Source organism: Danio aesculapii, chromosome 9 (assembly GCF_903798145.1).
Source record: "Danio aesculapii chromosome 9, fDanAes4.1, whole genome shotgun sequence".
Taxonomy (NCBI): Eukaryota; Metazoa; Chordata; class Actinopteri; order Cypriniformes; family Danionidae; genus Danio; species Danio aesculapii.
Window position 1 is genome coordinate 44,526,108 of NC_079443.1, and position 12,851 is coordinate 44,538,958.

General features: G+C 36.7%; 1 protein-coding gene across 3 annotated transcripts in view; it reads right to left on the reverse strand.

The window, feature by feature from the left end:
• Positions 1-12,851, reverse strand: part of znf385b (zinc finger protein 385B) — a 316,695-nt gene that overhangs the window by 78,082 nt on the left and 225,762 nt on the right. For all 3 annotated transcript variants that reach the window (XM_056465829.1, XM_056465830.1, XM_056465831.1), the window contains one exon: positions 8,280-8,422. In XM_056465829.1, the coding sequence (XP_056321804.1) occupies positions 8,280-8,422 (143 nt within the window). The remainder of the gene's footprint in view (positions 1-8,279; positions 8,423-12,851) is intronic.

Here is a 12,851-nt window from a genome sequence, read left to right on the forward strand (position 1 = left end):
AACAGAAGATATTTAGAAACATGCTGGTAGCTGGCACCCATTAAGTTTTATGATAATTGCTTTCCCTACAATCAGTCCCTTCAGGATTTTGCGATTTTCACTTACTATGAAGTCGTCACGACATGGATTCACCCAAAACAAATGCCATGTGGACGCAAACAATGCTTGCTAAGCCACCATTTTACACACATTATGATCGTAGGTGGCAGTATATACCTTTACGCTGGTCTGTAATTCAGCATTTAACTAGACAAAGAAGACACCGTAACGACAGTAAAAAATTGAGGTGGTTGAAATTAGTTAAATAAAGACTTGTGCTGGCACACCACATAACACAGGCATTGTGTCATGTCTCTTTCACAGCGCACGTGCGAGCAGAGCAGAAAGCTGTGTGTGTTTGTTTGAGTGTGTGTGTGCATGTGTGTGCATGCAGCCCGTGAGCAGAAGCAGTGAGCCTGTAGAGCTGTTGTGCACACACAATTTATACAGATATATGGATACAATATTTTTTTTAAACATGCAGTACCCTTTAAATTTAAGTGTGATATTTTAGGTTACAGAAACTAATGTATGGGTCTGTATGTATGTATGTAACTAATGCATGGTAAACTATCCCTTTAAATATTAAATGCAAGTAAAATGTCTTCTTAAATATTACAAATAACTTTTTTGAAAACAAAATGTCAGAATATGGATGAAAATGTCACATTATTATTTAGTACAACAGATCAATATCTGCAAAAATAAAACATAATAATCTGTACTTAAGGAATTGTACTACAATAGTTTTTGTGAGTTTTATTATCAATAGAAAATGAGTTTTAAGTCATTAAATGATTTTCTAAATATGCTTTGATTTTTGATAAAGTACTGTATTGCTGTTTTTAATCAATGATGGCAAAAATGTTGATTCATTAAGAAACTCTAAGTATTTACACTTACCAGCCACTTAATTAGGTACACCTGTCCAACTGCTCGTTAATGCAAATTTCTAATCAGCCAATCACATAGCAGCAACTTAATGCATTTAGGCATGTAGACATGGTCAAGACGATCTGCTGCAGTTCAAACAGAGCATCAGAATAGGGAAAGAAAGGTGATTTAAGTGACTTTGATTGTGGCATGGTTTTTAGTGCCAGACGGGCTGGACTGAGTATTTCATGAACTGCTGATCCACAGGGATTTTCACGCACAACCACATCCAGGGTTTACAGAGAACGGGTGCCACTCCTGTCAGCTAAGAACAGGAAACTGAGGCTACAAATTGGACGATAGAAGATTGGAAAAACATTGTCTGGTCTGATGAGTCTCCATTTCTGCTGCGACATTCAGATGGTAGGGTCAGAATTTGGCGTCAACAACATGAAAGAATTAATCCATCCTGCCTTGTGTCAACGGTTCGGGCTGCTGCTGGTGGTGTTATGGTGTGGGGGATATTTTCTTAGCACACTTTGGGCCAATTAGTACCAAATGAGCATCTTGTTCACAGCCCACTGTTGTTGCTGACCATGTCCATCCCTTTATGTCCACACTGTACACATCTTCTGATACTTCCAGCAAGATAACGTGCCATGTCATAAAGAGCGAATCATCTCAGACTGGTTTCTTGAACATGACAATGAGCTCACTGTACTCAAGTGGCCTCCACAGTCACCAGACCTCAATCCAATAGAGCAACTTTGGGATGTGGTGGAATGGGAGATTTGCATCATGGATGTGTAGCTGGCCTAACTGCAGCAACTGCGTGATGCTATCATATCAATATGGACCAAAATCTGTGCTGCGAAGGCAGTTCTGAAGGCAAAAGGGGGTGCAACCCGCTACTAGTACCTAATAAAGTGGCCGGTGAGTGTATAGTATAACACAGCTACACAATTACTTGTTTAAAATACTGCAATCTTGAATTAAAAGCCCAGTGTAACAATATATATCATTGGATTATTTGTTCAAGAGCTTCGTTCTAAAAAAGCAAATTAATCTAGTAATGAAATAAGTGAGTCACTGAACCCTTTTTTTCATTCATTTATCATTCAGCTTAATTAAATATTTTATATAGACCGCAGCAAAGATTATTGTGTCTGAACCTCTGAAAAATTACATATGAATCATAGCGGAATCGTGATCTCTATTTTAAACTACTGTAATGCATTTAAAAACTAGCCGGGCCAATAAAACCTTTGATTTTTGAAACGTTCAAAAGCACAAGGCTTACTAAAAGCTGTGTTTCTACAATACATCAATTCTGCACCCTGTTCTAAAAATGAAATCAAACTGAATTCATGAACTGATCATAAATGTTAAAGCCAGTATACTTTAATTCTGAATGGCATAACACCATGGTGTCACACTGCCCTTCACTGACCGAATTAAAGAGCACTGTCACTTTGAGTCATGGTAGGACAGTGCATGGCAGACAGCAGGAAGAGTGAAAAGAAAGTGAAAGAGACAGAGGGAGAAAGTGAAAAGAAAGAAGGGGAACACACAATAAAACCAAGGCAGTTAAACAAGTCCCAAATTCAGACTGACTTTCTTTCTATTTCAGATCCCATCAGCCTCTCTCTCCGTCTCCCTTCATTGCAGTCTGGGTTGGGGGAGATAAAAGCACAAATCGATTTTGCTCCCTCTCATTTTGGGGGGCTGGAATCGATGTGTGAGGGTGGCCACGACTGCTCTCTTTCCCTCAGATGCACATTGACACTCACAATGGAGAAATGCACATGGGCTTGCACTGGTCACACATCAGTGGATGTTTCTTGTACATTTTCAGAAATACTAACTGTGTTTGCTACTGTATATACACAGTACTAATTCAAAAAATGACTCAATTGTGTGTTGCCTACTGTATGTAGCACATGGTAACTTTGGTTTGCCCCCTAAAATGTACAAGCTTTAATCAATATACAACAGAGTCACTGACCAGCACAGCAATGGTTTATGCTATTGATGATATTTTGAAGGGTGGCATGATGGCTCAGTGGTTAGCACTGTCATCTCACAGCAAGAAGGTCACTGGTTTGAGCCCCGCCAAGGTCAGTTGGCATTTCTGAGTGGAGTTTGCATGTTCTCCCCGTATTGGTGTGGGTTTCCTCTGGGTGCTACGGTTTCCCCCAGAGTCCAAAAACATGCACTATAGGTGAATTGAATTAACTAAATTGGCCGTAGTGTTTGAGTGTGAATGAGTGTGTATTGTTTTCCAGTACTGGGTTGCAGCTTGAAGGGCATCCGCTGGGTAAAACATATGCTGGATAAGTTGGCAGTTCATTCTGCTGTAGCGACTCCAGATTAATAAAGAGACCAAGCCGAAAAGAAAATGAACGAATGAATGAATGAATGAATGAATGAATGAATGAATGAACTTCAACAAAGATCAAATATTAACCCTCTGTGGTTTGAGGTGATTTTGGGGCCACTAAGATGTTTTGACATTTTATAGTATCAGCCAACATGTATTTTCTTTTTATTTAGCACAAACTGTGTTACAATAGTATTGTGACAATTATCGATATACATGCTTGCATTTTTTTAGAAAAAAAAAATATTATGCATGGTTAGTAGGTTTTGGTGAAAAAATGTAGCTGAAATAAGGTCCAAAAACCACACTGAGTGGGCCTGAATAAGACTTTTGAGTAATCAGTCTTGTAGACCAGAATATTGACTTCACAATTATGTGAAAATTATTCTATTCTTTCATTTAAAGAAAACATTACAAGGATTTACATTTTGTAAAGTCTATTTTGGGTAATCTCAGATGTACGCGTGGGAGAGACAATTGTCATGAACAATTCAAACCTGGAGAGACAAAAGACACTTCCCCACTGGCTAATGTTCACCCATCAAGAGCAATGTCCAGCTGCAAAAGCTAACCCAAACTATTTATAAATGCTTGTTGTATTACTTACTGTATTATGACTATGTAAACACTCTGGATAAACATTATATGTGCACTTACAGCATGCACAAAAAAAATAATAAAATTAAAAAAAAAAAAAATATATATATATATATATATATATATATATATATATATATATATATATATATATATATATATATATTTGGTATAAAACATGTTTGCAACACTGTTGTAATAAAAACTGTTTCTTGTGCATTAATCCAGTATATAATAATAATTTCTGAATGACTCTGAGACACTAAAGAAGCGTAATGACAAAAGCTTGTAACGGTACAACAGTACCCTGAAGTCACATACCAGTACGTACCTCTGTTTTGGGACACGGTTCGATACGGGTACGGTACAACAGGAGTAATAACAAATCCCCTGTACTTGTTTATTCTATTTATTTTAAGCAGGCAGATGTGTTTTGTGACAATAAGATACCAAACTAAAATGCTACTTGATGCAAAAGAGCAAAATAAACAGAATAATGACAAATAAAAGGAAAATTAGGAAATGTAAAAAATATCTTCTCTCTAAATATTTTATAATTTAGAATATTTACATGTTTTAATATATAAAATGTATGTGTTTTTACACTGGTATTATAAAAGTGAAGACTTTATCGAAATTTGAAGTTTTTTATTTTACAAATGATATGATCTCAAAGTGGAAGAAGCAAAAGCAATGTAGCCTTCTACCAGGAAGACATAATGTCAAATCACTCATCACAATCAGTTCCAACCAATAGCCATGAGACACAAGGAATATATAACCTGTCCATTTATTTTATTCATTTGGTTGCAGATACCGATGCGGATGTTCACCCACCATCCTTCCCACCACCACTGGGTTGGCCCTGTCCAGGGGGGTAGGCTCCACCCCTGTTTTCATCCTTAGCAGCGATAGCTGGATCTACAAACATTGGATTCAAGCTACGGACTAGGCCTCCGCCAAAGAATTCCTATGTTTTGTTAAATCATACTGTTTGTTAAATGATACTCATCAAATAAATGTAATTCAATATCATATTTATCTCCCTGGGCTTTCTGGTAGAACTGTTATTATGATAAACTGAACAGCGGACATTACTACTGTTTAAATATGGGCTCTACAAAACAAAAGGCAGAACATAAAATCAAAACAGTGGGACTACTGTTTAGTATAGGGTGAGCAATAATGAAGAAAAAACTGCCGGGGTGCCTTTGTGATAAATTACCTACACTGTGAATGGAAAGAGTCATTAAATAAGGATGTTCAAACTCAAACCAGACACCAAATTGGACCCAGAAGCCAACAACAACCCAAGTCACACTAGTTTCACATTTACATATTTATTTATTAAAACAGGCCTGAAAACACACACTTTATAATACTATTGGAACCAATCCTAATACAAAAACCAACCACCAGGCACAATTCAGCAAGTTCAGCCCATGATTTGGTGCTCAACGAACATTTACTTTTATTACCAATGTTAAAAACTTTTTTTATGATAAATGTATAACACACAACAACAACAACAACCTGCATTTGAAATAAAATATTTAGTAACAAAATAAAAGTCTTTACTGCCACTGTGAATAATTTGATGCATTTTTTGCAGAATGAATACATTATTTAAATGAATTCATTATTGATCAAAAGCATGTTTACATAGCATAGTTTGGGTCAGAAATGTTTTTTTTTTTTTTTTTGAGAATCAGGCCATGCTGCACCACCTGTCCATATTGGCATCTGGCTACTTTGGCAAGAATGAAGGTTTCAGCAAGCTGCAAAAAAATGCTAAACACCATTTAAACACTGAAAAGCCAGTTTATGTTGCTGTCCAAACCATGCAGGACTATACGGAGAGAGTTACATTTTTGTCATTCAGCACAGTTTATTTCCCCTTCTGTCAGCTAACCTCATGGCTCAGATTTGGGCAACCCTCCAGTGTAGTATGGCATTGAAAACAGCCGCTAGCACACAATTATACTGGACCATCTTCCAAACACACACAAGCTGCAGTCTGTGAAGGACGATATCCATCTTTTTCAGCAAATTATGAGTTACACTTACAGTTTAAGAATAACTGATTCAAAAAAGTAAACAAAATCACTGTTAATGTTATTGGGATAGTTCACTCAAAATTGAAAATCTACCCACTGTGTGCTTTACTTCGAGGGTTTCCTTGAGTTTCTCTCTTCTGTTGAACACTAAAGAAGATATTTTGAAGAAAGCTGAAAACCTGTAACCATTGACTTCCATTCATTTTCCTTTAGCTTAGTCTCTATTTCCGAGGTCACCACAATGGAATGAACCGCCAAATATTCCAGCATACCCAGCAGACACAGAACGTCAGCATGACGTTGGATTGACGTTGTACCCCAACACGGTACCCAAGCCCAACATCAGCCTGACATCAATGTCCAGCGTCGGACAGACATTGCATTTTGGTTACTTTCCAACACAACCTAAAAACAACAAAATATCAACGTCTAATGATGTTACAGCTTGAGGTTGTGTGGATGTTACCAATATGACGTCTATGAGACTTTGGTTGCCAATTTTGATATGCAGCGCGCTTCGCGCTCGAACCCCTAATAATAATAATAATGATAATAAAACATATTACTGACCATATCAACTGTTTATTTACAACGAAACAGCTCCAGGGGTCTGTTCTTCGTACATCGCTTAAATGATCTAAGATGATTTAGCAGATCCTGGATCTTTTAATCTTGATAACTGATCTCTGGCTAATTTGGTTCTTCAAACAAGTTCGCGAATCAGATTAAAATGTCTGGATAAACTGATCTGAGATCGCTGCGTGTGTTGTGAAGGACAGATCTATCGATCCTCAAAATCATGATCAGCAATGCAACGATTGGCTGACGCCACAGCAGCGAAATTACATCATCTGATTAATATTCAATTACCCATGTGAGCAAAATGACATAAAATTAGCAGTAAACGGTTTGTTAAATATGACACGCAATAACTTTCCACATTTGTTGAGAGTTGCGGGCTTTACACTTTCATGTGTCAAGAGTATTCATCATGTATTTCAATGCATATCAATGTACTTAGTTCTACATTTAGAGAAGGTTTTCTTTATTATAGTAGCCTAGGCCTACACAAGTTTTTTTAATCGACGTAAGGATTAACTGTATAAATTAATTTTGCATCAAAAAAGCATTTTGATATTGGTGTCTGCAACCTTTTTGAAGCATCAAATCACTGGTATATTCACCAGTTCACACTTGCAATAGTTTCAGAATAAAGCATATTTGGCGTGCTGTCCGGGAAGAGGGCTCTGAGCTCGGGGAAGACACCCAAACTCGAGTTATTCCTCTTATCAGGAAACAGAGAGGAATTGGGATTCGAGCTAAGTATCTAGCCCGGCCCCAGAACGCTCCCCCCGGGATTGAAATGCTTAAGAGGTGAGGTGACGGGGTGGTGGAGGGATGCTAAAGTCGTAACATGCTGCAGGTAAGACAGCTTTGGTATATATAGGGGTTTAGTCAAGAACTGATTGGATAATAGAATAATTGTCAAATGACGTTTTTGATACTGAAACTTCTGCGCGTGCTCCTCCCGAAAGTTGTTTATAAAAGAAAATGTCAGCATTCGGTACATACTTTCAGTATTATCTTTGCTTGAACTGACCCAATCTAATCCTGTTTATATGAAATGAACCTGCTCCCTAGCAGGTTTGAGCTACCACAACTGTTGCTATGACAACAAGTCTCAGATGATTTTTGAAAAACTAAACTATCCTGGATCATATCAAATCGTCAATATCCAAATCCAGCTAACTGAGTAATCCACGTACAAAGAACGGACCCCAGATGAACATATTTAGTAATTTTGGGAATGTTTATTATTATTTTTATTTTTTTTTGGAGGGAATGTTCCTTGTTTTCACATTCCAGTGTTGACAGGTATGATCAAGCATATCTGTAGCCAAAGCTCTTTTGAGTTCAGTGTATTGTTCTTCCAGATTATTATTATTTTCTTTGTCTTCCCTACAGTACAGTTACATTTAATATTCATCAATTTTGAGTTTTTTTGTTATCCGTGATCTTCTGAAAGTGATGAGTTAATTCTAATCAGTTTTCTTTTAATATTCATTGAATGAAATATGAGAACAATGACACTTTATAAAGAAAGAAAAAAAGTTAAAATCTTTAAGTTAAGTCACTCTCATATTTGCCTTAAAGGATTGTGGGCCACAGGAAAAAGATGGACGTAACATAAAGAACATTATCATCTCTCAGTGTTTTTTCTCCAATCCTTCAGAGGAGGTTTTAATTCCATCAGTGTCAACCCACACAGGAACGAGGCCAACATTAAAGAGGCAGACCGCCAAGAGGAGAGAGATGAAAGCAGGCTTGCTTACCGTATTGAAATTAGGGAACAGGCCGACCGGAGAGGAGCTCTCCATGGGGAAGGTCATGAAAGGCTTCATGTCCAGACCGGACTGCATCATTAGAGATGGAGTCCGGACCAGCGTGGGGAGTGTGTTGCTGTGACAGGAACTTCCTGGAGAGGAAGAAAAAGACAGAGTCAAGACAAAACTTTGGGGACAAAATATGCACAAATGAGGAGAAGAAGAGGATAGATATGATGGAGACCGGCAGCGATCAGTGGAAACTAAACTAACTCAACGTCATTGGACAAAGAAGCTGAATACCTAAGCGCTCCAGGGAGAAAGACTGGCACAGATGTGATAGAGGAGAGAGGAAGTGAGGTTGATGGATGATGAGAAACAGATCAGAAAAGACAGCTTCTGGAATTCATTTTTGGGTCTCTTTAAGACGTCATAGACACATTGTTTGAGCCAATCACAAAATGAACAGCAGTAAGATCAATACTAAAATCTGTGAAAGAATGTTGATCATAAATATTGCCCTGATGCTTATTTCATTCAATAAAACATTATGCTGATGAACAATTGAAAAATTATGGGCGGCACGGTGGCTCAGTGGTTAACACTGTCACCTCACAGCAAGAAGGTCGCTGGTTCGAGTCCCGGCTGGGCCAGTTGGCATTTCTCATGTGGTGTTTGCATGTTCTCCCGCGTGTTCGCATGGGATTCCTCCGGGTGCTCCAGTTTCCCCCACAGTCCAAAGACATGTGCTATAGGTAAATTGAATAAACTAAATTGGCTGTGTATAAGTGTGTGAATGTGAGTGTGTATGGGTGTTTCCCAGAACTGGGTTGCTCCTGGTGGGGCACTCGCTGTCTAAAACATATGCCGGAATAGTTGGCGGTTCATTCCACTGTGGTGACCCCTGATGAATAAGGGACTAAGCTGAAGGAAAATGAATGAATGTATGAATTATTTGTAGCTGCTATTTATTTGTTTGTCAGAATTTATTGTTTTTACTATGCATCAAACTAATGCTGTTAAAAGCAGAACCAAATGAAAAATTAGAAAGATTAAAAATTGATTTCATTAACTGAAATAAGGATGAAATAAATACAGAAATTCTGGAAAAAATTATATTACTAAAGCAGAAATTATATATATATATATATATATATATATATATATATATATATATATATATATATATATATATATATATATATATATATACACACACACATACACTGTCGTTCAAAAGTTTTTATTTATAATAATTTTATTTAATAATTTAAAATATATATTTTGTTCATCAAGGTGGCATTTATTAAATGTAAAAAAAAAATTGTATTGTTAAATACTTATTTATTAAATATTTATTTATTACTTATTGTATGTAGTTTCAAATAAAAATAATTATTTTAGTCACTATTGCTTTTATTAATATTACTATTAATAAAATTAGTAGTAATGATGCAGAAAATTCATCTTTAAAATCACTAGAACAAAATGATTAAATTAAATGATAAACTACTTTTTGAACAGTTATTTTATAGTGCAATAACATTTGAAAAAAAAACTATTTTAAGAATGTTTCTCTTGCTCTGTTAAACAATTTATGAAATATTTGAAAAAGAATACACGCAGTAGGTCAAGAGTTTTGACACAAAAAATAGAACAAAAATAATGAAATGATCCCATACCAACATTACTAAAATGACAATAAAAGCTGAGAATTTAAAATAATTAAAACTACAAATACTACAATAACCATATAAACAAACATAACACTGCATAAACTGTAAAAATCAACAGTAAGTCACACATGAAGAGTCCTATTTGAATCAATGGGTGGTGTGAAATGGTGTTGGGTAATGAATAATGACCATGGCTTGAACACTGAGTTCAAGGAAATAGGGAAATGAATATTTCCAATATTTCGCAAGTCTCCAATTAAAGGCTTTAAATCTCAGTGCCTGCTAAATGACTTCTTGTCATTTCAGCATGCACATTTGTTACAAGTCAGATCGCTCATTTAAATCATTTTTTAATTCTGTTCAATTAGTTACTTGGTCTCTTTTCATTCACTCCCTATTACTCATACTGAGATCTGGATCACGTATAATAGAAGTGAGTGGTAACGTTAGTGCAACACCACTGAATAAATCGGCCCGTAATACGCTTTGATCAGTGAGAGCAGTACCATGTCCATTTATATGACAAAATGACAGCTCCAATCGGACGTGTAATGAAGAAGGATCTAGCCTAATGTGCCATGAAGGGTTATCTAATCATGTATGTGACCAAACGAAAAGGGTCATTTCCAGTTCGCTGCACAATTAAAAGATCCAAGATCCTTCGTGATAAGAATCAAGAGGTCAAGATGTGAAACATAACCAGCCTGCATATAGTATGGACTTTAAAAAAAAGAAACGCAGGCTGTGTCACCTTAGTCTCGACTTTCTATATGTAATGGTTAACAAATCCTTGTAATGCTCCTAAAATGATGGCAACAGTAAAGCAAACATGCTTTTAGCATTGCAGGGGATACGGGAACATCTAAAGCTGCTGCACGGCGGCACCCCAGGAGGTATAATGCGCACTAAAGCTGCTTTAATCATAAGCTAGTGAGGCTCATTTCTGCTTTTTTTCTGCAGAAAAAAAAAACAAGCTGCGAATGTGCTTTTTTCCTCGTTATTTGGTCTGCCTGAACAATAGTACAAAAAAATAAAAAATAAATAATCAACCAATCAATGGCTGTCAGTGTAAGTTAATGGTAGAAAAGAGTGCGGCAGAGTTCAAGTAACGCTTTAGGGATTTCTTTTCAGATGTCATGCTATAAGTGGACTCAATGAGGCGTCTTGTAGTGTGCTTTGTGGCTGCCTAACAAATATTATTTGGTTGCGTAAAAACTGCATTCATGCTTGTAAAACCAATTCAAATTATGGAGATGAAAATAAAATGGCTTTTCGTACAGTGTGTTCAAAAAAGCGGGCTGTCAAATCACTCCATTTCTGTGTATAAGACACGTTCTTTTCAATCCCTCACTAATTGCAATGCACAAGTCCACATATTAAATGCACACACGCTCCATCACTAGACAGATGTCTCCCTCTCCAGCTGTATATCTGAACGCTGAAACAGACATCCATGAATTATTTAAACATGTGTACAGTAGATCTGTTTGTGTTCCAAATGGGTGTGGCCAGTTTTAGCTAGAGGTGGTGATTAGTTCCATTGTGCACCTTACACATGCACTACATTACAAAAGTCTTGTCACCTATCCAAGTTTTAGGAACAACAAATATTAACTTGACTTCTAGTTGATTATCTGGTATCAGAAGTGGCTTATATGAAAGGCAAAGGCCTCTAGATTACGCTTATTTTACCAAATAAAACATGATTATGCCTTGATTTTTTAATTATTTAATTAGGACGATAAGCTCTGACTTTGCTTAACAGAAATAATGTAGAGTATAGAATATAAAGTCATGGTGTAGTGGAAAAAGAATTAATATTATGCATGACTACCATGAGCTTGGATGACTGCATCCATACATCTCTGCAATGACTCAAATAACTTGCTAATAAAGACATCTGGAATAGTAAAGAAAGCATTCTTGCAGTACTCTCAGAGTTCATCAAGACTCTTTGAATTCATCATCAATGCCTCCTCCATCTTACCCCAGACATGCTCAATAATGTTCATGTTTAGTGACTGGGCTGGCCAATCCTAGAGCACCTTGACCTTCTTTGCTTTCAGGAACTTTGATGTGGAGGCTGAAGAAATGCTTTCCTGCTGAAGAATTTGCCCTCTTATTTGGAATGTAATGTAATGGGCAGCACAAATGTCTTGATACCTCAGGCTGTTGATGTTCTCTCTCGCATGCCCCCATACTGAAATGTAACCCAAACCATGATTTTCCTTCACCAAACTTGATGGATTTATGTGAGAATATTGGGTCCATGTGGGTTCTAATAGGTCCAATAGATCTGTGATGATTGGGATGCAGATCAACAGATGATTCATCGGATAAATCTGCCTTCTGCCACTTTTTCAAATGATCAACTAGAAGTCAAGTTATTATTTTTTGCTCCTACAACTGGGATTGACGACAAGACTTTTGTCAGGTAGTGTACATAAGGACTGCCCCAAATATTAATCTTATTTTTTTAACCGCATTAATTTCACATTATTGTTTGGCTAGTTTTCTGATTGACTGCACTGCAAAAAATGTCTTTCTTACTTAAAGTTTTGTCTCATATCTAGTCCAAATATCTAGAAATAATTAGGTAGAAACACACTTTGTAGACAAGCTAAACAATAAATAAAATTATATATTAATAAATAATTTGTCAAATTAAGTGAGTGTTTATTTTACTTACCCACTTTGGCATTTCATTTTGCTTGTTTTAAGAAAAAAACTCACTTAATTGTGCCAAAGCCATATCACCCTGCAGCCCAAGACCAGTTACTCTATGAAGCTAAGCAAGGCTGAGCCTGGTCAATACCTGGATGGGAGACCACATGGGAAAAATAGGTAGTAATTGGAAGTGGTGTTAGTGAGACCAGCATTAAGTGCTCAACCTGTCTGTGTGAGT